Source organism: Nicotiana sylvestris, chromosome 9 (assembly GCF_000393655.2).
Source record: "Nicotiana sylvestris chromosome 9, ASM39365v2, whole genome shotgun sequence".
Classification (NCBI taxonomy): domain Eukaryota; kingdom Viridiplantae; phylum Streptophyta; class Magnoliopsida; order Solanales; family Solanaceae; genus Nicotiana; species Nicotiana sylvestris.
Genome location: NC_091065.1, coordinates 134,302,200 through 134,326,981, shown reverse-complemented (window position 1 = coordinate 134,326,981; position 24,782 = coordinate 134,302,200). Strand labels below are relative to the sequence as shown.

At 38.2% G+C, this 24,782-nt stretch overlaps 2 protein-coding genes across 2 annotated transcripts; one reads left to right on the top strand and one right to left on the bottom strand.

The window, feature by feature from the left end:
- Positions 1 to 6,187: 6,187 nt before the first annotated feature.
- LOC138878261 (uncharacterized) lies at positions 6,188 to 7,203 on the top strand. The gene is made up of 2 exons (XM_070157929.1): positions 6,188 to 6,633; positions 6,807 to 7,203. Exons 1-2 carry the CDS (start codon positions 6,188 to 6,190, stop codon positions 7,201 to 7,203), a joined length of 843 nt encoding a protein of 280 aa, XP_070014030.1.
- Positions 7,204 to 13,369: 6,166 nt separating this feature from the next.
- On the bottom strand, positions 13,370 to 15,298 carry LOC138878260 (uncharacterized). Its single transcript, XM_070157928.1, has 2 exons — positions 14,942 to 15,298; positions 13,370 to 13,615 (listed from the first exon to the last, which is right to left on the bottom strand). The coding sequence occupies exons 1-2, from the start codon at positions 15,296 to 15,298 to the stop codon at positions 13,370 to 13,372; spliced, it is 603 nt and encodes a 200-aa protein (XP_070014029.1).
- Positions 15,299 to 24,782: the final 9,484 nt, after the last annotated feature.

Sequence of the window (24,782 nt, the reverse complement as noted above, 5' to 3'; positions counted from 1 at the left end):
TTTAAGCTAACCTAATGCTTATTGAGGAAAAAAACATGAAAGCCTAAAAGCAAAATATCTTCAATAATAAAGGTTGCATGCTCCAAAATTGTATCCATAAGAGAAGAATCTAGAGCTATAGCCCTAAACAAGGTAAGATCCCCAATTTTCTCAATCAAAAGCTTATTAAAACAAAATAAGATAAGTCAAAACAACTAAGAAACAAACCCTAAGAACTAAGAAACTAATCAGATAACAGCAATAAGGCTCTAAAATTACCAAGTAAAAGAAAGTAGCTAAAGATCAGAGTGCAGCATAAACAGTAACACATTCAACAGTAACTTTTCCCTCCCTCTGCACTACATCAGCTCCCGGACTGGAAAAAAGAAGTTCCCTCTTTTCTTATCCTTTCACAAGATAAAGCGCACCAAGAGAATACTGAGTATGTACATGATAAAGAAATGGACCTTGGGCGGCTGATGTTGGACTCAACCCCCCCCCCCCCCCCCGCGCAAGCCCGGGACTGGACATCTGGAGCGTGGACAATATAAGATGGGGGCCCAACATCGGGTGAAACAAGAATTGGGTGGGGTGGCTCTAATACCATGATAAAGAAATGTACCTTGCGTCTAACCCAACCCCAAAAGCTAGCTCATGAGGTGAGGATTGCCCAAGACCGTATAAGGATTCCCCTGAAATCCTGTAGTGAGCTAATAACTCTAAAAATGTCAATCCATATACATCTATCATGTTACTCCATAACGCCAAAAAATATGAACATGTATATTTTAAGCTGTACATTGGTACAGCTGCATCAAAACTGCTTCCTTTCCTTTTAACACACGAAGCACTTAAATCGTGTTATGTAAAGATATATCTCGAAGTTGAAATCATGGTAAAATATGCCACCTTCTCAGGCACTCTTTTCCAATGATCTTCGGCCAAAGAGTACTAGGGCTGTCAGATGTAGGTAGAATTTTGTACAGATAGCTCCCTTCCAGATTTGCTGAGGAGCTGAACCATACTATCAATCTCCAAATCTTGGTAATCCCTCGTATGTGCCACCTTCTTAGGCACTCTTTTCCAATGATCTTTGAAAGCCAAAGATTACTAATCAGATGTATGTAGGATTTATACAGTCTGCTCCCTTCCAGTTTGCTGAAGAGCTGAACCATACTATCCATCTCCAAATCTAGGTAATCCCTCCTAAAAGTTATCTCCCATCCACCAGTTTTACATTGAAGAGCATATCATAAAATTATTACCTTTCTACCATTTTCCACTTCAAAACTTCATCCTTTTTTATCAAGTAAAACATAATTTCACTGAATAAAGGGAGGAAAATCCCCTATACAAGTGGTATACCAAAAAGTAGAGAAACTACAAATATATATATCTCTATGAAAGACACCCCATCCTCTACCCACTTTAAAACTTCTTATGAAAAACACCAAAATATACCTACTAATTGATGTACCCGAGACACATTTCCTCTAGCTCCCGAGAAAGACATTATACGAACTGGATTAAAAAGGTCAGTCATCTTAAAATTAGGATTCATTTCTTGTCGCAAATATTCACTTGTAGCATATCATATTTCAATGGATTGATGTAATTTTTCTACCGCGTGTTCATTCATAATGATGCTGAAACTCTACTTGAATCCATTTAATTTTTTTTACCCACAAACCTGTGCTCGAAAATCAAAATATTTTGAGCACGGGTTTTTATGGTCCAGGTGTATATTGCCTTTACTACGAATTATTTTCTTTAACTGTGTCCATATCAGTCACAGAAGATAAGAGGATACTGGGCGAAAGAAGATAAAGGAAATGGTCAGTGCACCAAGTAGCAGGCATGCCATATTTCACCTGTATTATGGCTTCCACAACTACTTGAATAATAATCTATTATACAAACATGGCCTTCTTCCTTTATAACCTTGTCCAATTCCATCCCACAAGTTCCCTGTCAAGATTGACTCTATAGCAGACCCTTTTAATTCTATCCAGTTTCATTTTAACTTTTACTCAATTAAAAGACACATTAAAGGTAGGAATTTATAAGAATCACTCTAACTCCTGCCAAAAAATATTGTCTACTCGAGCTAAACGATTTTTATTTTTTTAATTTCTCCAGCATTCCATGCCAAACTGTAGAAGATACATATCATGCACCTAACAAGAGCCAAAGAGTCTAGATGGTAAGATTACAATTTTCATTAAAAAATTCCTATCAAAATATGAATACGCTGAACTTTGTTATGGTTACATATAACATGTCACAAATTTATAAGTAATCAAGGCACTGCTTGAAATACCAGCAGAATCAACTAAAGAAACATCAAATGCTTCACTTCCACATCAGAAAGAGAAAGATACCATCACTGCAAAAGAATATGTGAAAAAGTTGAAGTTACACCATTTGTGCCTGCAGTAAAGCCACGACCATGCACAGTTAATGTTTCCTTCTTCCCTGGATTCTTTGATAATATTTTGTTTCGGTTTTTTCCAAATTTTACAACATCATTCCCCTTTGCCACATTTCTTGATTACTTATCAGCACTAAGCAGTCAACAAGCCATATTTCACCTGCTAGCGTAGACTATTGAGTGCTATTATGGGAGAATCATATTTTGTGTAGGTTCTCTAATCTTTTGTTTACCACTTGTATATCCTATATCGTGATTGATACAACTATTACTTTAACTGACAAAATTAAACAGACAATAGCAATAAGAATTTGCATTAATGAAATCTGAACGAAAAAGTTGACAAAAGAGTCAGATTTTACTGTTAGATGTATAACACGTTGAGAAGTAACTTGTTGTTCCCTTTCTTCATGCATCATATAATCAAAAGTCACATATTACAAAGTAGAAATATATGCACTTCCGTAACCTGAATAAAAAGAACAAGTCGATGATGTGATTCGACTTTAGAAACAAGAAGTTTTGATCCTAAAATGTGACAGACCAAGTGGATTAATATCCAACTTTTGGCAGCACTTTCAAGCAGAACTATCCCACGAATGGGGAACGGGTGAAGGGGTAAACACGCCCCCCCCCCCCCCCCCAAAAAAAAAACCCGTGGGATAGAACTATCCCGTGAATGGGGAATTCAGATCCCCTCCACAATCCTCTCATAGGTAGAAACCAATCGAACGTTTTATTATTTTTAACCCCCTCTCCCACCCCAAATTCGAAATAAAAACAACACTCGGAGCAAAAATCTATCTAAATATAGTGTTAAACTAGAAATAAGGGAATAAGAAGATGAAACAATATTATAAGCAGCAGTGGTAGTAACAGCATAAGGGGTTAAGGAGTGAAATAATTGTTAGTCTACCAAACCATAATCCACTTCTAAAGGGTGACGAAAAGGGAAAAGGAGTAAACGTGCCTTCTTAATCCCAACTCCCACCCCCTCCTCTCGTTGGCCATGCTCCACGCTCATGCACAGAAAGAAACCCCCCCCCCCCCCCCCGCAAAAAAAAAGTCATAGTCATCGTAGTCATAGTATATGCATTCTTAGGGATCAGACAACAATAATTCCAAAAACATACTAGTAGCGGTATATGCATCCTCAGGGATCACATAGCAAGACTTCCCAAAAAAACGAACAACCTTCGAGGTATTGATGAATAGACATTGGACCTAACTCAACCCCAAAAACTAGCTCATGAGGTGATGATTGCCCAAGACCATATAAGGAGTCCAAGTTGCTCATCTTGAGCCGATGTGGGACTTAACCACCACCACCCCCTCCCGCATGCCTAGGACTGGACATTTGGAGCGTGGATAATATAAGATGGGAGCCCAACATCGGGTAAATAATAAGATGGGTCTGCCTCTGATACCATGATGAATGGACATTAGGCTTAAGTCAACCCCAAAAGCTAACTCATGAGCTGAGAATTGCCCGAGACCATATAAGGAGTCCAAGTTACCCATCTTGAGCCGATTTGGGACTCAACAGGTATCAAAGAATTTCTAAAACATATTCTTTTGTCCATAGAAAGCATTGATGAATACTCCCTCCGGTCCACAATAAGTGACCAATTTATTTTTGACACGCCCATTAAGAAAATACTAAATTTTATACAAAAAATACCTAGTATGACTAAACTACTCTTAATTAAATATTTAATGTGAGGAGTAAGAAAACTTTATAGCGATATGTACATAAGGGTAATTTTGTAAAAACAAATTGAACTCTTTCTTGATTATATAAATGGACACTTATTTTGGACCAAAATGAAAAAGCAAATTGGTCACTTATTGTGGACCGGAGGGAGTATTACACAAATAAAATAGTGGATAATACATTACAACAACAAGGAGAATGGAGATAAAAAGGGCTCAAGTACTAGATATGGGTAAAGACACGTTATACTATGATTCTATCTCATTTCCCCCAACCATAGAACCACAAATAGAAAGGAAAAATGGAACAGAGATGAATATCAAAGTTTAGGGAACTGCCTAAAGGATTAACCACTAGGTAGAATCGTTACTGCTAAATAACAAGAGAACTCTTAGAATGCTACATCATTCTCACAGACGAGGGTGTATCATTGGTTGTGGATTTTCTATCATACATTAGCATATTTAATTTCTGGATAATGTATGTCATTTGGAAAATAGATGATATACCCTAGTCCATCCAACACGGGTAGCACATGGTATGCCAAGACGAAAAGACGGGCCAAGTTATCAAATATCATCAAAATTCCATAAGCTGGTAAATAAGTTTTCTTTTTTAATAATCAGTAGCGTGAGAATTTGAATTTCAACATTGACGAAGTGCAAATGAACATGAAACTTAAACGAGTATGAAGAATTGAAATGCCAAATAGTTGACTGTACTAGACTGATATCTAATGAACAAAACAACAAAGAAAGAGCTCCTAATGATTTTCCCATATTGGTTGGGGGGGAAGTTACAGCCTCTCTCCAAGGTACTTCCAAGAAGTTCTCATCAACCTCTGTTGAACGTCCAGTAAAACAGATTGCTGTGCATACTGCCACCATGCTATTTGCCAGCCTTTAAGCTTTTTACCTAAAGGACTCCACCAAGGACGAAACCGTCCGTACCTACAATGTAAGGACAACAAAACCGAACATCAAAAAATTTAGAAAGGGTAAACGATTTTCTGATGGATGTTTACTCAAATAGTAAAAAGATTAGGTGGAAAGGCAATTCTATATAATATTTTTTTTTGCGGGGGGGTGTTGTCCTGGTTAATAGTGGTCTGAATGCTCTTCCTACATATATAACGTCTCTTTGTGGCATGCCAATGAGAATTGATGCACTGAGGAGGAATTTCATTTGGCAAGGTAATAAGGAGTAGAGATGCTACCATAGATAGTCAAGTGACTCACATGCAATGAAAAGGAAGGGGGCTAGGGAATGAGAAACCTGAGAAAGCACAACAGGACTCTATTGATGTAATGGTTAGAAACTTCCGGCCACCAAAACCCAGCAAACACCTCCGTCAGCCGACGACTCACGCACTGCCACACGCCAATCGGAGACATTTTTTTCGGCAAGATCTACCCTACGCGCAGGCCCGTGGAGCTCTTTCCGGCCATCTTTTCAAAACCCTTCTTTAGAACAGTTGGATCGCCCAATAATTCCGAGCCTACCTGTAATTTTCTTTTTTGATTCCGAGCACTTTGAAAATTTTCCGACAATTACAGTATTTTTTCCGACAGCTCTCCGGCAACTAGAGTTTTCTTTATTTTATTTGGTGCTAATTTGCTAGACCTCTTTTCAATCCAACAATATCTTTGGGTGCTGATGTATTTGGGTCTAAAAGCACGGTTTTGGAAGTTATGGTATTATGATTACCTCAAATCCTTTAATGGGAAGTTCAAACGTAGCTTGGACTTGATCTGTCGAGTTGTGGTGTAAAAGCCAAGGAGTTCAAGATCATTTAACAAAAAGGGCTAGCGACGGTGATAAAAAGGCCAAAACACTTTGGGAAAAGGTCGATGCTCAGGTATGTAGTATCATGTGGCGATCTATTGATTCCAAGTTGATGCCCTTGTTCCATCCATTTCCGGATATGTTATTTAGTTTGGGAAAAGGCTCGTACTTTATACACTAATGACATATCTCGTTTTTACGATGTAATATCGCGAATGACAAGCTTGAAGAAACGGGAATTGGATATGTCTACTTACTTGGGATAAGTACAAGCAGACATGGAAGAATTTGAGAAGTTGATGCCAGTTTCTGCTAGTATTGAAAAGCAACAAGAGCAACGACAAAAGATGTTTCTAGTTCTTACACTTGTTGGACTCCTTAATGACCTAGATTCAGTATGTGACCAGATTTTGGCTAGTCAGACGGTCCCCACAGTTGATGAATTATTCTCTCGATTACTTCGCTTTGTTGCAGCACCAAGTCACACAATGATCTCATCCAAGACACTTGACTCCTCTGTTTTTGCATCCCAAACAGTGAAAAATCAGACGGTCCACACGGTTGATGAATTATTCTCTCGATTACTTCGCTTTGCTGCAGCACCAAGTCACCCAATGATCTCATCCAAGACACTTGACTCATCTGTTTTTGCATCTCAAATAGTGAAAAATCGGGCATCTCAAACTATGGAGAATATACAAGGAGGAGGAGACATGAATGATAGGTTGTAGACCGATTGACACTCCGATGGATGCAAATTCTAACTTCTACTAGGACAGGGGGAGCCGCTTAGCGATCTTGCAAGATATATGCAGTTGATTGGTAAATTAAATTATCTCACAGTGACTAGACTTGACATTTCCTTGTAAGTCAGTTTATAGATTCTCCCTATGATAGTCATTGGGATGCAGTTGTCCGCATTCTTCGGTATATAAAATCGGCTCTAGGCAAAGGGTTATTTTTTGAGGATCGAGGCCATGAGCAGATCGTTGGATACTCAAATGTTAATTGGGTAGGATCACCTTCTGATAGACGTTCTACTTCTGGATATTGTGTTTTAATAGGAGGCAATTTGGTGTCTTGGAAGAGAAAGAAACAGAATGTAGTTGCTCGGTCTAGTGCAGAAGCAGAATATCAAGCAATGGCTATGGTAACATGTGAGCTAATTTGGATCAAACAATTGCTCAAGGAGTTGAAATTTGGTGACATCAGCCATATAGAACTTGTGTGTGATAATCAAGCTGCCCTTCATATTGCGTCAAATCCGGTGTTTCAGAGAGGTCCAGAGGACTAAACACATTGAGATTGATTGTCACTTCATTAGAGGAAAGATACTCTCAGGAGATATTGCTACAAAATTTGTGAAGTCGAATGATAAGTTTGCTGATATTTTCACCAAGTTCCTTACTGGTCCTCATATTAGTTATATATGTAACAAGCTCGGTACATATGATTTATATACATCGGCTTGGGGGGGTGTTAGTTTGGTAGTTAAATAGTTACATGTAAATAACCCTAATCTCATATGTAGTAGGAGTAGAACATGTATTATATATATATATGACTCATTGTATCATTGTCAATATATTAATAATAATATTTTCTCCCGTGCTTTCTCACATAACAAAAATAAAGTAAATGTCTCAATTCAAAGAGTGAAAATGAAATAGTTCAAGATAAAATTATTGAGCTCTTCAATGAACAGATATTAACTAAAAAATATACGAGGCGAATGGTGACATCTTACTTCTCTCTCAATTGACATGTCACCAAATAGTCACAAATGCTCAAGATTTGTTGTATTTGAATCTCATCCAGAGAAACAACCTAATGCGCAATGAAAAAGGAGATCAACAACTATGTTACTGTGATACTGAATTACAAATGAAATTCTTTAAAATGATAGGAAATATCCTGTACAAACCACATTATTCAACTCTATACTTATGAAGTATTGCGGAACATCTTTCTCAAGCCTTCTTGAACGGTTCACCTATATCAGTATTGGTGACATTCTCATTAGAAAACATAAACAAATGAAGCATAAAGTATACAATCAGAACGCCACATTGATTTGACCTTGTAATATAAATAAGTGTGTATGAGCCCATTAAAAGGGCTGGCTAACTCTTCCAAAATCTAATACAGATCTAAGTCAAAGGCAAATTTCCCAAGTGGAAAAGAAAACTAAAACTAAATAAGAATTTTTTAAATAACTATATAGAGCACACAATCATGTTGAACCATTGGTTTTACTTTTTAGTAGGAAAGGGGGGGGGGATTTGGAGGGGAGGGTCGTCTGTGCAGGTTTTTCATTTTCTTTAATTGGAATTGAATCCAGTTTTGCCGCAAATAAAACATATTTCATCTGCACATCACATAAAACATATCAAATAAAAGTATGGCTCGACTTTAGATGGAAAATAAGTTAAGACTTGAGAGTGCTATTGATGCTATTGTCCAATTTTTATAGAACGATTTAGACTTAGCACGGTAATAATAAAAGCTTCAAAGGATTTCTACTGCTCACATTTAACAGTTCAAATACAAGAGGAGAAGTTGATGAAAAGATATCCATCAAAACAGAAGCAGCCTTACATCATAGTTACATTTTGGAGATGAAAAACTGCCATTTTAGGGACACTGTTAACAAATAAAATGCACCTTAAATAGATATAACAATTCATATAGCTAATCCCGAGTAATTGGAATTGAGGTATAGTTGATGGTTAAGTGATGTTGGACAAAAAGCTGCTACCTATTGCCCGGAAAGAAAGGCATGGAACCACTTATTAGATGTCAATTATTGGGAAGTTCACAAGTGGTCCGTTTACTTGAGTCCGGAACCCAATTGTTATTCTTTTGGACTCAAAATACATAAATAGGTGGGAAAAAAGTGATATTTTTATGTATAGCGCTATAATACTTGGCGCTATACAGTAACGTTAACTGTGTCGTTACTGTATAGCGCCAAGTATTGTGGCGTTGTACTGAAAAGCTGACACGCCCAGGTATAGCGCCACAATACCTGGTGTTATACATAAGTTTTATATATAGCGCTTGGTATTTTGGCGCTATACTCCTTTTTCCTGGCCCCACCAACAATTCCTAACTTCAATAATTCAAAAGCGTATAGTGCCAACTTTTTGGGCGCTATATATATATAAAAAAAAAAAATTCGGCTAGCCATTTCTTATATAAAGAGGTTAGGATTGTATAGAAATTCATTCAAAAAAAAATTTAACTCTTGTTGAAACATTTATTGGTGTTAAATTCTCCAACATTTTTTCATTATGTCTGAAGAGCATAGAATAAGAGTTTCATTATATTAGGGGGGTGAGGTTGTGATGGAGAATAACTCTGTGGGCTACAGTTTACCTACTCAATGTCATGTTAAATTGCCACTTACAATAGAGTACGATAAATTGATATCGTTGTTATGCAAAAAAATGAGTGTGAGGAAACGTTCAGTGATACTTAAAGTAACCGGAAGATATCTGTATTCTGTCACTCCGCAAGAGGTTGCTTTTTACTTGGAATTTAACATCGACGATGATAAAACTTTGAGTGATTTTCTGAGGACTCCAGACGAATGCCGGAAATTTCTTGTAATCGTTGGAGATGTACGTGAAGGTCGAAGACGTTCCAAGAAACGAGGTTGTGCGTAGTAGAGATAACCCCCAGTCATCGGGTGGTTATTCTGGAGCAGTTTTTGCCGGACAGATTCCGGATGAAAGAGTTTTCCTTAATTTAAACTTATCACCGCCGGCGAATGAGCAGCGAGAAAATAATTTATACCCTGCTTTCCATAATTCACAAGACGAGTGGTAAACTTCAATTTTCATTTGTATTAATTATGTATATTTTTGGCATATTGAATTTGTATTAACGCTCATATATTTAATAGGGGGTACCGACCGGATATGAATTTTATAAGTGGCACATCCGGTAGTCATCACCTAATTGAAAACGTCCATCATGGAATTTCATCACATTACGACTTGTAAGTGAAGTGATATAGCGATATGGAAAGCATTTATTAATTCAGGAGCTTATATTTTTGTTGGTTGTGTAGTGAAAACGAGTAAGTTGAACCACCCGTACTCACTCAATTGACCGAAAACGACGTATTACATCGGGATCTAGCAGATGCATAGAGTGAGGAATAGAACAGTGATTACGATAACAATGCCGATGAATCCGGAGACGAGACACCCTTTTTTCGTGGGGATGGTGATGAGCAGGATGAGGAGGAAAGACCTGATTTGAAGAGAGACCCTCCTAGACGAAGAGTGTACGAGTCCGAAGTGCCATTTCATTCAAGGGAGATTCCTTACATTGATAACTTGCCAACCGTGCTGGATGTGGAAGCTCTCACAAGGGATTTTGATGAAATCTGAACAGCAATGTGGGATGAGTCTAGACCAATAGTGCATGCAAAGGGGATGCTTTTTCTTGATAAAGCGCGCTTAAGCAGGGCTTGTAAAATGCACAATGTAAAAGAGTGTCGTGAGATGCAGGTATGAGAGTCATGTCCGATGGTATACAAGGTTGTTTGTCGCAGGTGGTTTTGGCCATGTAATTGGATGTTGCGTGCGACCAAGAAGAAGACAGGTATGTGGAAAGTGGGTAAATACATTCCCACCCACACATGCGAAATGGACACATTCAACGGGAATCACTTCAACTTGGATATTGACTTGATTTCTCTTATACTTATTCCGCACCTCGAAGCGTCCATAAGGTATACAGTCAAAGAGTGCATTACATCAGTCCACCAGGAATATGGCCATACCATTACGAAAAGAAAGGCATTTCTCGGGCGCAAACGAGCGTTTGAAATTGTCTGCGGTAATTGGGATAAGTCATTTGCATCCCTGCCAAAGTACATGGCTGCACTGTAGCACTTTAACCTCAGGACAATTATTGAATGGAAGCTTGAGCAGAGTCCAGAAACACCAGAATACATATTCAATTACGTGTTATGGGCGTTTAAGCCATCAATTGATGGTTTTTCACATTACCGGCCCGTAATATCCATAGACAGAACTCATGTCTATGGAAAGTACGATATCAAGTTATTGATAGTCGTGGCAGTGGATGCTAATGGACAAATATTTCCTCTAGCTTTTGTTGTTTGTGCCAATGAAGCACAGAGATATGGACGCTATTTTTGAACCACCTGAAAGAGCACGTTGTCAAATAGCGTTCAGGTATTTGTCTAATATCTGATCGGCACGGTGGTATATTAAGTTCTGTGGAGAACTTGCCTGCATGGCAAGAACCTTATGCATACCACCGTTACTGTGTGAGGCACTTTAAGGCCAATTTCCAGAAGGCACATCCCAACAATGATCTACATGATTTGATGTGGATGGCAGCAACAGATCACCAACAACATAAATTCTGGAGGCATATGGATTCTATCAGGCAAGAAGATGAGGCAGCCTATCATTGGTTAATGCGACATGACCCTGAAAAGTGGACGTTGCATGCAGATGGTGGCAGACGATGTGGAATTCTTACTACAAACGTGTCAGAGTCCTTCAACTGGTTATTGAAGTCGGCAAGAGGATTGCCCGTCACATCCATGGTGCGGATGTCGTTCAAGCAGATGGCGAAGAAGTTTGTTGAACGGTCTGCAGCTGCAACAGAATTGATGGAGAGGGGTGTTGAATTTATGCCAGTGCCTAAGAAGAGATTTGAGAAATACAGACGGCGAGCACATTGACATTCATTTTTGCAGTATGATAACGAAAGAGGTGTTTTTGAAGTTCGCACTGCTATCCATAATAATCGAGGTAATAATGTACATACCCTAAATGAATCTGCAAAGTTATGCTCCTGTGGGAAATGGTCCATCTACCACATGCCTTGCTCATATGCCATCAAGTGTTTTCAACGTGTTGGTTATGCGGAGACCAACTATGTTGATCAACAATATAGTGTTTCCAAGTACCTAAACACATATAGTGGTCAGTTGCAGCCAGTGGGTGCTGAGCATTATTGGCCTCCAGAACTATTTAAAATGGTTTGGAACAAGTCCTATTTGCATAAAAGACAAGTGCAGAAGAGAACGCATATACGGAACCAAATGGATGTTAGTGACACCGTTTATGCGCGCAAATGTGGTATATGCTTGCAAACAGGACACGATTGTCGTAAATGTCATTCAGCTGGTTTGGGTGGCAAAACTAATCAAGCTCGTGGTGGGTGTTCTTCTAGTGTACCTAACTACCCATGAGTTGATGTTGTAATAATTAGTTGTTATGTCTATGTTGCAAGATTTATGAAATAAAATTATGCTTGTTAATTATGATTTGTACTTTCCCAGTTTACTTATTTAAATAATAATTTAATAAAATTATATGTATATTTATTATGTGCGTGTTGTCTTATCGAACACAAAAAGCTGACCAGCTGACATAAAGTTGTCTTGTCAACATCATGATATTTAACACGCAAAATATAGCGCCATTAGATAGTACGCGATGTGTGTGTTGTCCTGTCGAACTGAAAAATCTGACCAGCTGACATAAAATTGTCTTGTCAACATCATGATATTTAACACGCAAAATATAGCACCATTAGATAGTACGTTATGTGTGTGTTATCTCGCCTATAAATAACGGGCTCATTGTAGTTATTTTGTGTGCTCAAAATTTACTAAAAGCAAATATTTTATTAAAAGTAAGGTTTTTTTTACTAAAAGCAAATATTTCACAAATGGCTCAACCTCTTCGTCTACCAAAATGCAACTGTGGAAAAGCATGCTTGATGCAAAATTATTGGGATGGTGGTGAAGTTGAACGCCGTTAGTGGCACTGTATGAACCAGTTTTACAAGGTTCCCGGCGAACCTATTTGTGATTTTGAGGAATGGGTTGATGAACCATGTTATCAGGAATGTTACAGAGAACAACTGCAGTTTCTTCATAATATGTGTTTAAGACAACGGGAACATGAAAAAGAAAACAACAACAACAACAACAACAACATCCCAGTGTAATCCCACAAGTGGGGTCTGGGGAGGGTAATATGTACGCAGACCTTACCCCTACCCCGAGGGACAGAGAAGTTGTTTCCAGGAGACCCTCGACTCAAGAGAGCAACAAGAAACAATATATTAGTACTATCAATAGACTCATAATAAATAACATAAAATACATAACATAAAATAAAAAAATAACAACAATATAAGAAATATAGGAAATACGAAAAGGATGGAGAAAAGGATGTAAGGTATACTAATATCCAACAGATACAGCCCTGCATCAGTAGCTGATCAGTAGCATCCTAAGACTAACTCCTAAATGGCTAGTCTCACTCTAATGCGCTGTAGTAGTATTCACAAACTACCCTCTAACCTACAACCTTAATGCTCGACCTCCACAAATCCCTGTCAAGGGCCATGTCCTCAAAAATCCTAAGTCGTGCCATGTCCTGCCTGATCACCTCCCCTCAATAATTTTTAGGTCTCCCTCTACCTCTCCTCGTGCCCACCATAGCCAGTTGCTCACACCTCCTCACTGGTGCATCAATGCTCCTCCTCTGAATGTGCTCAAACCATCTAAGTCTTGCTTCCCGCATCTTGTCCTCCATGGGGGCCACACCCACCTTTTCTCGAATATCTTCATTCCTAATCTTGTCCATCCTTGTATGCCCGCACATCCACCTCATCATCCTCATCTCTGCTACTTTCATCATCTAGATGTGTGAATTTTTAACCAGCCAACACTCGGCCCCATACAACATAGCAGGCCTAACCACTGCTCTATAAAACTTACCTTTTAGTAACGGTGGCACTTTCTTGTCACACAAGACTCCCGTTGCTAACCTCCACTTCATCCACCCCACCCCTATACGATGTGTGACATCCTCGTCGATCTTCCCGATCCCTTGAATAACTGACCCAAGGTACTTGAAACTACCCCTCTTAGGGATGACTTGAGAGTCGAGCCTCACTTCCACTCCTGCTTCCGTCGGCTCGGCCCCAAATTTGCACTCGAGGTATTTTGTCTTCGTCCTGCTCAGCCTGAAACCTTTAGACTCAAGGGCATGTCTCCAAACCTTTAGCCTCTCGTTGACGCCACGTCGTGTCTCGTCAATTAGGACTATGTCATCAGCAAATAGCATGTACTATGGCACCTCCCCTTGAATATGATGTGTTATGGCATCCATCACCAGGGCAAATAGGAAAGGGCTGAACGTAGACCCTTGGTGCAACCCCGTAATAACCGAAAAATGGTTGGAGTCGCCTCCTACTGTCCTAACCCGAGTCTTAGCTCCATCATACATGTCTTTAATCACCCTAATGTAGTCAACCGGGACCCTTTTAACCTCTAGGCATCTCCATAGGACCTCCCTAGGAACCCTGTCGTACGCTTTCTCTAGATCAATAAACACCATGTGGAGATCCTTCTTCTTATCCCCATATTGTTCCATCATCCTCCTAATAAGATGGATAGCTTCTGTGGTAGATCGCCCCGGCATGAACCCGAACTGGTTATCTGAAATAGACACCGTCCTTCGCACTCTCATTTCTACCACTCTCTCCCAGACTTTCATGGTATGACTCAGTAATTTGATACCTCTATAGTTGTTACAGCTCTGAACATCGCCTTTGTTCTTATACAACGGAACCATTGTACTCCACCTCCACTCTTCAAGCATCTTATTAGTCTTGAACATAATATTAAACAACCTAGTAAGCCATTCCAAGCCTGCTCTACCCACACACCTCCAAAGTTCAACCGAAATTTCGTCTGGCCCGGTAGCTCTGCCCCTTCTCATCTTACGCATTGCCTCCATGACCTCATCGACCTCAATGTCCCTACAATAACTTAATTCATGGGGGCTGTTGGCATTCCTCAATTCACCTAGCACAATATCCTGATCCCCTTCTTCATTTAGAAGTTTATGAAAGTAGGTCTGCCATCTCCTCTTAATCTGGTCATCCCCCATCAAAACTTTGCCGTCATCATCTTTTATGCACCTCACTTGGTCCAGATCCCGAGCCGTCATCTCTCTTACCTTAGCGAGTCGGAATAACTTCTTCTCCCTTCCTTTGTTCCCTAGTTCCTCATACATACGAGCAAAAGCTGCCGTCTTAGCCTCCATTACTGCCATCTTCGCCTCCTTCCTAGATACCTTATATCTCTCACTGTTCGCTCTCTTCTCCTGCTCTCCAGAGCTCCCTACGAACCGCAGGTACGCCGCTTTCTTCGCTTCCACTTTATCTTGGACAACTGCATTCCACCACCAGTCTCCGTTATGGCCACCGGTGCGGCCCGAAGATATACCTAACACCTCTCTCGCCGCCTTCCTTATACAATCAGCCATCATCGACCACATAGTGTTTGCGTCCCTACTACTTCTCCATGCTCCCATTGCTGATAACCTTCCTTCCAACTCCTGAGCTTTGTCCTTAGTCTAGGTGCCCCACCTAATCCTCGGATAGCCTCGTACTGACCTTTTCTTCCTCCTTATCCTAATACCAATGTCCATCACCAAAAAGAAAGCAATAGAATTATTGCAGACTTGAGGGCGAAACTGAAGGAGGTGGGAGAAGAAAAATGGAAAACACAATGGAATTGTGAAGCATAAAAGGAACATAAAAAAATATAAACCGGAACTTGCAGAGGTGAAGGCGAAACTGAAAGAGGTAGAAGAAGAAAAAGAACAACTGGAAGAGCGATTTAAGTGGTTGGAGCAGAGAATAAATAGCAACCGGGGCTAAACATTGGCATGTATTTGTTTAGTGTATTTTTCATATTTCAGGTATTTTTATTATGTTGGCCTGCTATGTTTGTGTTTGTGCTTATGTTTGTACTGTAGTAATGTTTTCCTTGTTTGTTGTACTAAATTTTATTTTAATTGAAGTAGAAGTTAAGTTTAAGTGCTTGTGTTGTACTAAATTTTATTTTAATTGAAGTGAAAGTTAAGTTTAAGTGCTTGTCTTGTTCTAAATTTTATTTTATGAAACTATCAAACGAATGGAGAACTAAAAAAAGTAATGGGCATATTAATGTATACAAAAATATTATTACACCATGTCAATGTGTCCCGCATCCGGTGTGTCTCAATGCAGCCGCTGGCCTGAGGCGCATCCTCTCCCGCCCGGGTACACTATCAGGATCATCATCATCAAGTCGTCTCATTATAGCCGGATGCGGCGCAGGATGACATGTATCGATGGTGCTGTCAGCTCCAGTAGAAGGCTACATAATAATATGAAACTTAGTATAGAAAACTACATAACAATTCACAACAATTTATATTGTCTTACCATCATCGTGTCTAGATCCTGAATGTAGTTTGTCGCTGCATCGCATGAAGCCTTAAAAAGAAAATTGATAAAGTTAAAGAAAATAAATAAGTTACAGTTAAAACAAATTCAAATTCAATACTAATAAACTCATACATGCGCATGTGATGTGGAGCCGTAACTCAGTTGGCGCCCACTATAAAAATCTAGGGTCGGTCGATCCTTAACAGTGGTAGATGGGCCTGGGAAGTATCTACCCCAATCCACTCCTTGAATATCCGAGCCCGTGATTAATAATTAACCTGATGGGGTCATCTACGATGGCACTGGAGTGCGATAAATTCCAAGGCTGTAAGACGGCATGTCCGTCTCATGCATGCCACCTACCATATCAGCAACAACATCATCAATAGGAGCCTCAACACCCCCTTGCTGGGGACCACCTCCTCTCCGCCCATGACCACGGCGTCCGGCACCACCAGCTCGTGGGATACCACGACCTCGATAGTACTGCGCTGGGTCCATATAATTAGCCTCGTGTGCCAAACGTTGATCTAATCGGGCTCGCTGCAGTGTCTGGGCAGCCACATCCATGAATCAACGACTATACTCCTGCATAGACATAAGATCGTGGACATAACTCTGCATCTGCTGCCCCATATGATAGACGGTATGCAATCCAATCGCCTGCACAAAGTAAAAAATATAAACTACATATTTGGCACTAAATTACAGGTATATAATTAATAATAACAGAAAATATACCAAGGCCTCGTGTCTCTCGGCGTATGGGACGTACCGACCGTGTGCCTGATGAACTGGGTTCCCGATAAAAAGTTGGGAAACAGTGCGGTACCATGCCATATAACGTTGAATAGGAAAGTGCTGCGGAGGTGGGGTCAAGTCCCCTCGCATGTCCCAAGTACCCAACTGCTCGTTAAGCCATGACATAAATGTGTCGTCCGCCTTGGACCTATCATCCCTCTCATAATGTAAAGCATGCCATGCAGGCGGAGTCGGTATAGGCTATGGCAGGCCAATTTGATGAAATACCCGCTCGAAGGGATGATGATCAACAATATCGAGGCATATGAGCGGGACAGAAGCCCTCCAAATATGTCGGCCGAACGTGCAATACGCTGGTAGGGTACCTATCACCTCATCGATGTACGGCGTCCAGATGAACTATCAAATAAGAACACAAACCGTTAGTATGTGCAACACTAAGTTAATCTATAATAGGTAAGTTTAGTTAGATATTTACCTGTGCGTCCTCCACCAGATCCAACACATCCCTGCAGAGGGGGAGATTATGATGGGCATTATACTCTTGTGTAAGAGTATGACGCATAACCCACCTACAGGCTAGAGGGAGTTGCAGAATTTCTACATTAGCCGGTAGCTGTGGTAGAGGTGGCTGAAACTGCAGAAATTGCTCCCAGACCCAAACCTAACATACAAAGTTGATGTAAAGTATAAGATTAACTATAACTAGGTAGAATTGTAACTAATGGACATATTATTTGAATATGTTGTCACCTGTAGAAGCGGCAGAAAGCCACTAACGTCTCGCTGTGTGCCGATGTAAGCCCGGCACATCTGCCAGTACAGATATGAGATGACAACACCACCCCAGTTGTAGATGGTTGTATCCTCGAACCGGGCAATATGATGCAGAAAACGGGGACCAACTGTATACGACTGGACCCAGACGCTACCTCCTCTTCCTCCGACATGAAACCCGTGAGCATGTGCAGCATATCCCAATATGCCTGTCGCGAATAATATCTCATGGTCGCAGGCAGTAAACCTGGCAAGCTATCAGTGGACAGGCCATATAAAATCTCAGCTTCCTGGAGTGTGATGGTGGCCTCGCCGATGGGCAAATGGAAAGTGTGCGTCTCCGGTCGCCACTGCTCAATCAAGGTCGTGATCAAAGCATAGTCGAGTTGTATCCGGCCAATCCTAATAATCCTATATAATCCCATCTCCTCCAGGTAATGGACCACGCGGGGATGTAGAATGCGGGGAGGACTCAAAAAATCCCACAATAGATCCACTCTCCTATCCCGGAAAGTCTGCGTAAGCAACTGTCCGTCCCATATATACTCGGATCTATGTTGGGGGTGTAGGGCTAATAGATCCGACGTCCGAGGGCCAGGATGTATAGTCGCGTCCATGTCGTCAACTGTAAATTGATATTTTTTAATAACTTAATTGTACAAATTATATATATATAATATATATAATAATATATGGGTTCCGAGCTCGATATTTTGAGGATTAGTGACACCAAACTATCATTAATAATTATGTGTTCTTATTATAATTTAAATTCATATTTTTTAATAACTTAATTGTACAAATTATATATATATATATATATATATATATATATATATATATATATGGGTTCAGGGCTCAATATTTTGAGGACCAGTGACACCAAACTATCATTAATAATTATGTATTTTTATTATAATTTAAATTCATATTTTTTAATAACTTAATTGTACAAATTATATATATACATACATATATATATATATATATATATATATATATATATATATATATATATATATATATATATATATATATCGGGCTCGATATTTTGAGGCTCAATGGCACCAAACTATCATTAATAATTATGTATTTTTTTATAATTTAAATCATATTCTTAATAACTTAATTGTATAAATTATATATATATATATATATATATAGGTTCCGGGCTCAATATTTTGAGGCCCGATGGCACCAAACTATCATTAATAATTATGTGTCTTTTTATAGTTTAAATTCATATTTTTAATAACTTAATTGTACAAATTACTAATTATGTGTGTTGATACAATTATTAACTTAATTGTACAAAGTTTGCATTTTCAACAACCAGTATAAGATACATAAACAAAAGGAATTCTAAGCTAAAATACTACACATTACTACGCTACAAGGCTCTAAATTTTACTACTCTAAAAGGGTCTATGTTTAACTGCGCTAAAAAGGTCTAGATTTTACTACGCTAAAAAATAATCTAAACTAAACATAAACAACAAATAAATTAATTGCAAATAAAACACAAAACGGCATGAAAACACACATATATAAATCAGGATATTAACAGACAAATTTATTTTACAAATTTATTTTTTTTAGAAAACACTAATATTAAATCCGGATAAATTTAACATGCTAGTTTCGAAAAAAAAACACAAATCGAAATAGAACACATACAAATCAAATAATATGCATTATTATAAATGTTTCAACTTAAAATAAATCGAAATACCTCGATTTAGAATTTTCGAAAAGCAAAAAAATTAAAATTTTGACCCCGAAAGTGTGAATCAACAATAACACGAAGCTTTACTCGAATGTGGGACCTACGTTCTTCAAGTTTTATGTGCCGGGGGACCCAGAATTTTTTTTTTTTAAATGGAGGGCAGCAACGGGTAGGGGGGCAAGAAGAGAAGAGAAGGGTTAAATAATGGAGGAAGAAACGATGAAGAAGACGGATGGAATTTTAAAAAAGGGGTATAACGCCAGTTATTATGGCGCTATACCTGCGCCATGTCAGCTTTTACAGTATAGCACCACAATATCTGGCGCTATACATTAGTGGTGCCGTTACCGTTAATATATAGCGTCAGGTATTGTGGCACTATACATAAAAATGTAATTTTTTTTTACCACCTATTTGTGTACTTTGAATTCAAAAGAACCACATTTTGGTTCCGGACTCCCGTTTACTTTTAACCTATATAACAAAGAAAGCAATAAAGTAACTCATTTTAGAAAGTGGTGATTATTAAAGACCCAAGTATGACCTCTCTTTTTTTGTTTTAATTTAAAACACAAAAGCAATAGACAACTAACAACAGAACAAAGGTTGAGTATCAGGTTCACATACCGAAAGAGACAAAGATACATCTAGTGGGACCAACATATATTTGTCATCATTTGCTTCCAATTCTCTGCCCTTACTGTTAGAATCCACTGCATAGTCTCTCATCACCTCATCAGTACTTTGGTAGGTACTACAGTAGAGTTCCAATCCTTTTATTTCAACAAGTTTGTTGACACGCCCATCTCTCATTTTCCCACTAAATGGGCAAAGGACAAGTAAGGTAAACGACACAAATGGTGCAGGTGTTGATTCTTAAAAACCAAAGAATGCTTTGCAGAAGTATTTGCAGCCTATATTTGCGGAAATAACTCTTGCACAAATGAAGCACATATTGTAAAAGGGCAGCCCGGTGCACAAAGCAGCCCACGTTCACACAGGATCCGGGGAAGGATTGCACCCTTGGGGGTGTGATGTAAGCCTATTAGGGTAGACAAATGAAGCACATATTGTGATTTTTATTGATTGAGAAACACCCGTAACTGCCATTTGTTAGACAGACAAAAAATGTTTTTGGAAAAGGAAAAAAAAAATTATCTCCGCGACTTCAAAGTATACCATCATAAAAATAATTTGTTTAGCTTCTAATAAGATTGACTAGTATATTAGATAATGACAAATTCTCCTTTTAGTACATGTCAAATACAGAACCGTACAGAATTTCCCAACCCATTGCAATCTGGAAGCAAATTTATAAAACTACTCTAGCACACTGAAGCCTGACTCTAGATATGCGCAGACTGATAGAAACATTGACCAAATAATTGTTGGCATTGTATGAAGGGCCTAATACAGTAATACTCCTATAATATCATACCCGCCTTTTAAGCATTATTAAAGAATTCCAGTTCCAAGGAGGAACACAAAATTCTCCTTCCATTAAATAGACTATCTCATGCATGAGAAATATGAGTTTACACTGTTAAAGAAAGAACAATATATTTTTCAAGCATAGCAAATTCATCAATGTAAGTGACTACATGAAGAGAACATGGAAAAGATACAACACCAATAAGAGTCATACCTAACTAGCTGCCTCATAATTGTTAAACTTGACAGCTTCATACCAAACACAGTTACTGCCTGACAAAAAAGGAAACAAGTAATTGCTTGGAACATTAAGGTTAATATACATAACAACGACAACAACTGTGTCTCAATCCCAATCCCAAACAGGTTGGAATCGGCTATATGAATCCTCACTAACTATGTTACTCCATTTAAACTCATCTCAGGCCAATATAATCCAGAAAAAAAAATCATAGAAAAAAAAAAGAAATGTACTAGAAATTCATTATATTTTCTACCGACACATAAAGGCTAATATACATTTTCTTAAGGATCTTAGGAGTTTAATTTTGCTAAAATTTGCAACTTCTGACTGATCTGGTTATTTTGATTGCCATAGTATCCTTTTTTCCCCCCTTTTCTGACCTCCCGTTTCCTTTGACTTGTATGGGTTCTTATGCAATGACGAATCGGCTTTACTCTTGTACATGTCGGTTAGACTAACCTAAAAAGCATGAAAGGTTACTTGATTTGAATCTCCATTTGTATTTTCCACACATTATTAGACATGATCTTAGATTTAGATGAAACGAGCACTTCTTGTTTCATTTAATTCTTCCATGAATCATTAAGCATTCAAATGTTCCAAGATATAGAAAAGATTTCAGTATATATAAATATATATAAATGGAGAAGAAAGGAATTCATATACTGAATGCATATATATATATATATATATATATATGAATGAGCCATCACTATGATGAGAATCTAGTAGTAAGAGATACAAAGAGTTCCTATAATCGTGTGTTTATACCAGAGATCGATTTTGAGCCCCTACTTGTTTATCCAACTTATAGATGAGCTAACTGAAGATCTCAAGAAGAAGAAAAGACTTGTTTTTCTGTGTGTATATTTACATCCCAAGAACATGCTACTTATACAAGGTTCTTATGACTAATTAAGGAAAGAGAATAAAGTCTAATTAAATCAAATCAAAATTGTTACGTTGATTCGGGAAACAATATTCATATTATCAAGCCTAAAATTCCTCCTACAATCAATGCTCTCCCTCAAGTTTGTGCAAAGATGTCACACATCCCCAACTTAAAAACTAGTGTGTGAAAGGATCGTTTGTTGAGACCTTTAGTAAGCACAACTAGTTGTTTCTCTTATGACACATGAAGCAAAGTCAAGAAACCGTTGTAATCTTTTCTTTGATGAAGTGTCGATCAATTTCAATATGTTTCATTTTGTCATGCTCAATATTTTAAAAGGCTTTCTTGGGACTCAAGATTAGCAAAACGCCCTGAGGCTCACATGTGGAGCTTAGTTTTGTGATGCTTACGCCTCAAGCGCCCGACTGTGCTTACACACACCAAACACCCAACGCCTAAGGCTCGCCTAATAGTTCCTATGCAAATCATGTGTCGAATTATGTAATTAGTTTTGTTGACCATCAAAATTCTTCAACAAATAAGTGATAAATGTTCTATTTTCATCTATAGAAGCATGAAGATTGAGAGTAATTTAAATAACGAGTCATGGTATTGCAGATTTACTAATTGAGAGTATCGTCAAGGTGAATATCATTGAACCTATTTTAAGAATAGATAGTTGGTTTATATTTTCACTTGCTATTAATTTTCATGTCTCAGTCTTATATCTCTCAAGATTATCATTCTTTTATTGTTTTGCTATTTGAAAGCAATTTTGTATTTATTCATGAAAGAGTGATGTTTTAAATTATAATATTGATTCAGTTTATTGATTATTTACTTTTAGGGAGGTATAATGTATAGTTTGATAAAAAAATTACGAAATTGTAGTTTTTAAAATGTTCAACAATTAAGACATTATAGTTGATTTGTATCTCAGAATAACTTAAACACTATTGCATTGTTTATACTTGTAAAAACATGCTAGATATTTTATTTTTTATGAGTTTCTTTAATCCTTTTTAATTTTCTTAAAAATTTAATGATTTCTATAGTTCTCGTGTTATTAAGTTATTTTGTTGATTTATAAATTAAAAAATTTAAAGATCCATGGGGCTTATGCCCCATGTCCCGAGGCTTACGCCCCATGTCTAGGAGCTTACGCGTGGCCTCGTACTAAGTAAGAAACTGTGTCTCGCGCCTCCACCTTTTAGAACACTGGTCATGCTGAGCAGGATTATGAACTATACTGATTGCAGCCTTGCTATCACAATACAAGGAAAGTTTTCCTTTTCCAGACAATCTCAATTCCTATAATAGCTTTAGAAGCCACAGAAGTTTACTAACACACCGAGACATAGCTCTATATTCTACCTCGGAACTTAGTCTAGCAAATACACTTTGTTTTTTATTTCTCCAAATAACTAATTTTGCCCTCTTATAAGTGTACAGTAACCAAACGTAAATCTTCTGTCATTTGTACATCCAGCCCAAACCGCATCTGTATAGGCTTCTACCTGGAAGTGACCATGTTTGGTGAAAAGGAGAATTTTTCCTAGCAAAGACTTCAGATATGGAAAATGTGAAAGACAACTTGCATATGAGAATTTCGGGGATCATGGACTTACCAAACTGATTGAACAAGCTATATCTGGTCTAGTGTGGGAGAGATAAATGAAAAGAAAGTGAAAAAGTCTGATCAGGAGTGGCTGGAGCTAGGGTTTTGTTTTTCTAGGCCATGGGCGGTATGTGGATATTCAATACAATTAGATTCCCATTGAAAAAGAAAAACTGCAACAGAACTAACAAGTCAATGACTGAGTTCTCAGACTTTGTTGGGGACATGGAATTGGTGGATCATCATCTTTCAGGAGGAACATTCACTTAGAGAAAAGGTGATAGGCATGGTATTGCAGCTAGATTGACAAGTTTTTGGTTTCAGTGGATTGGAATGAAGTTTCAGAAACATCAAACAATCAAAACTCCACAGACTCACAATATGATCATACTCCTCTGATGATCTAATATGGAAATAGGGAACCTGTTAAGTCTTATTTTAAATTTTAAAATTCATAGCTATATACTAGTGGTTTCGAAGATAGAATAAGAGGATGATGGTATTCTTTTATCAGTGAAGGAAGACCCGACTTTATTCTAGCCTTTAAACTGAAAGCTTTGAAGGAGAAGCTTAAGGAATTGAGTAAATCTACTCAAGGAAACTTGAAATTAGAGAAAGCGAGTATCCTTAATCCACTTGTAGAATTGGAGGAAATACAAAATTAAAGCAGTCTGAATGAAGAAGAATATGTACAAGAGTTGTCTTGTCTATGGAATTTTAGGAAATTGCAAAACATGAAAAGGTGGTTTGGAAACAAAGATCTAGGGTTCTTTGGTTGAAACAAGATGACAGGAAAACAAAATTCTTTCATAAAATGGCCAATGCTCGCAGAAGAGAAAACAACTTTGACTAGCTAATAGTTGAAGGACCAACTTTGGTCAACACTATAGACATCACGAGAGAAATACTCACTTTCTACCAGTAACTATATATAGAAGTAGAGGGGTGGAGGCTACATGTTAATGTTAGGACCTGTCCTATTATTACTCCAAAGGAAAATCAAATATTGCAAAGTCCATTTGAAGAACAGAGATATGGAATAGTGTTAAGGCATGTGCAAGGATGGACCTGATGGATATTCTATGGCTTTCTTTAGCCATTGTTGGGATGTGGTACGCACTGATGTAGTAGCT

Coding starts and splice junctions, on each gene's coding strand:
- LOC138878260 (XM_070157928.1), bottom strand. CDS start 15,298: ATGGGAGCATGGAGAAGTAGTAGGGACGCAAACACTATGTGGTCGATG. Junction 13,616..14,941: donor AGTTATTCCGACTCGCTAAG/GTAAGAGAGATG, acceptor TCACACATCTAG/ATGATGAAAGTAGCAGAGAT.
- LOC138878261 (XM_070157929.1), top strand. CDS start 6,188: ATGGAAGAATTTGAGAAGTTGATGCCAGTTTCTGCTAGTATTGAAAAG. Junction 6,634..6,806: donor GGAGGAGACATGAATGATAG/GTTGTAGACCGA, acceptor TCCCTATGATAG/TCATTGGGATGCAGTTGTCC.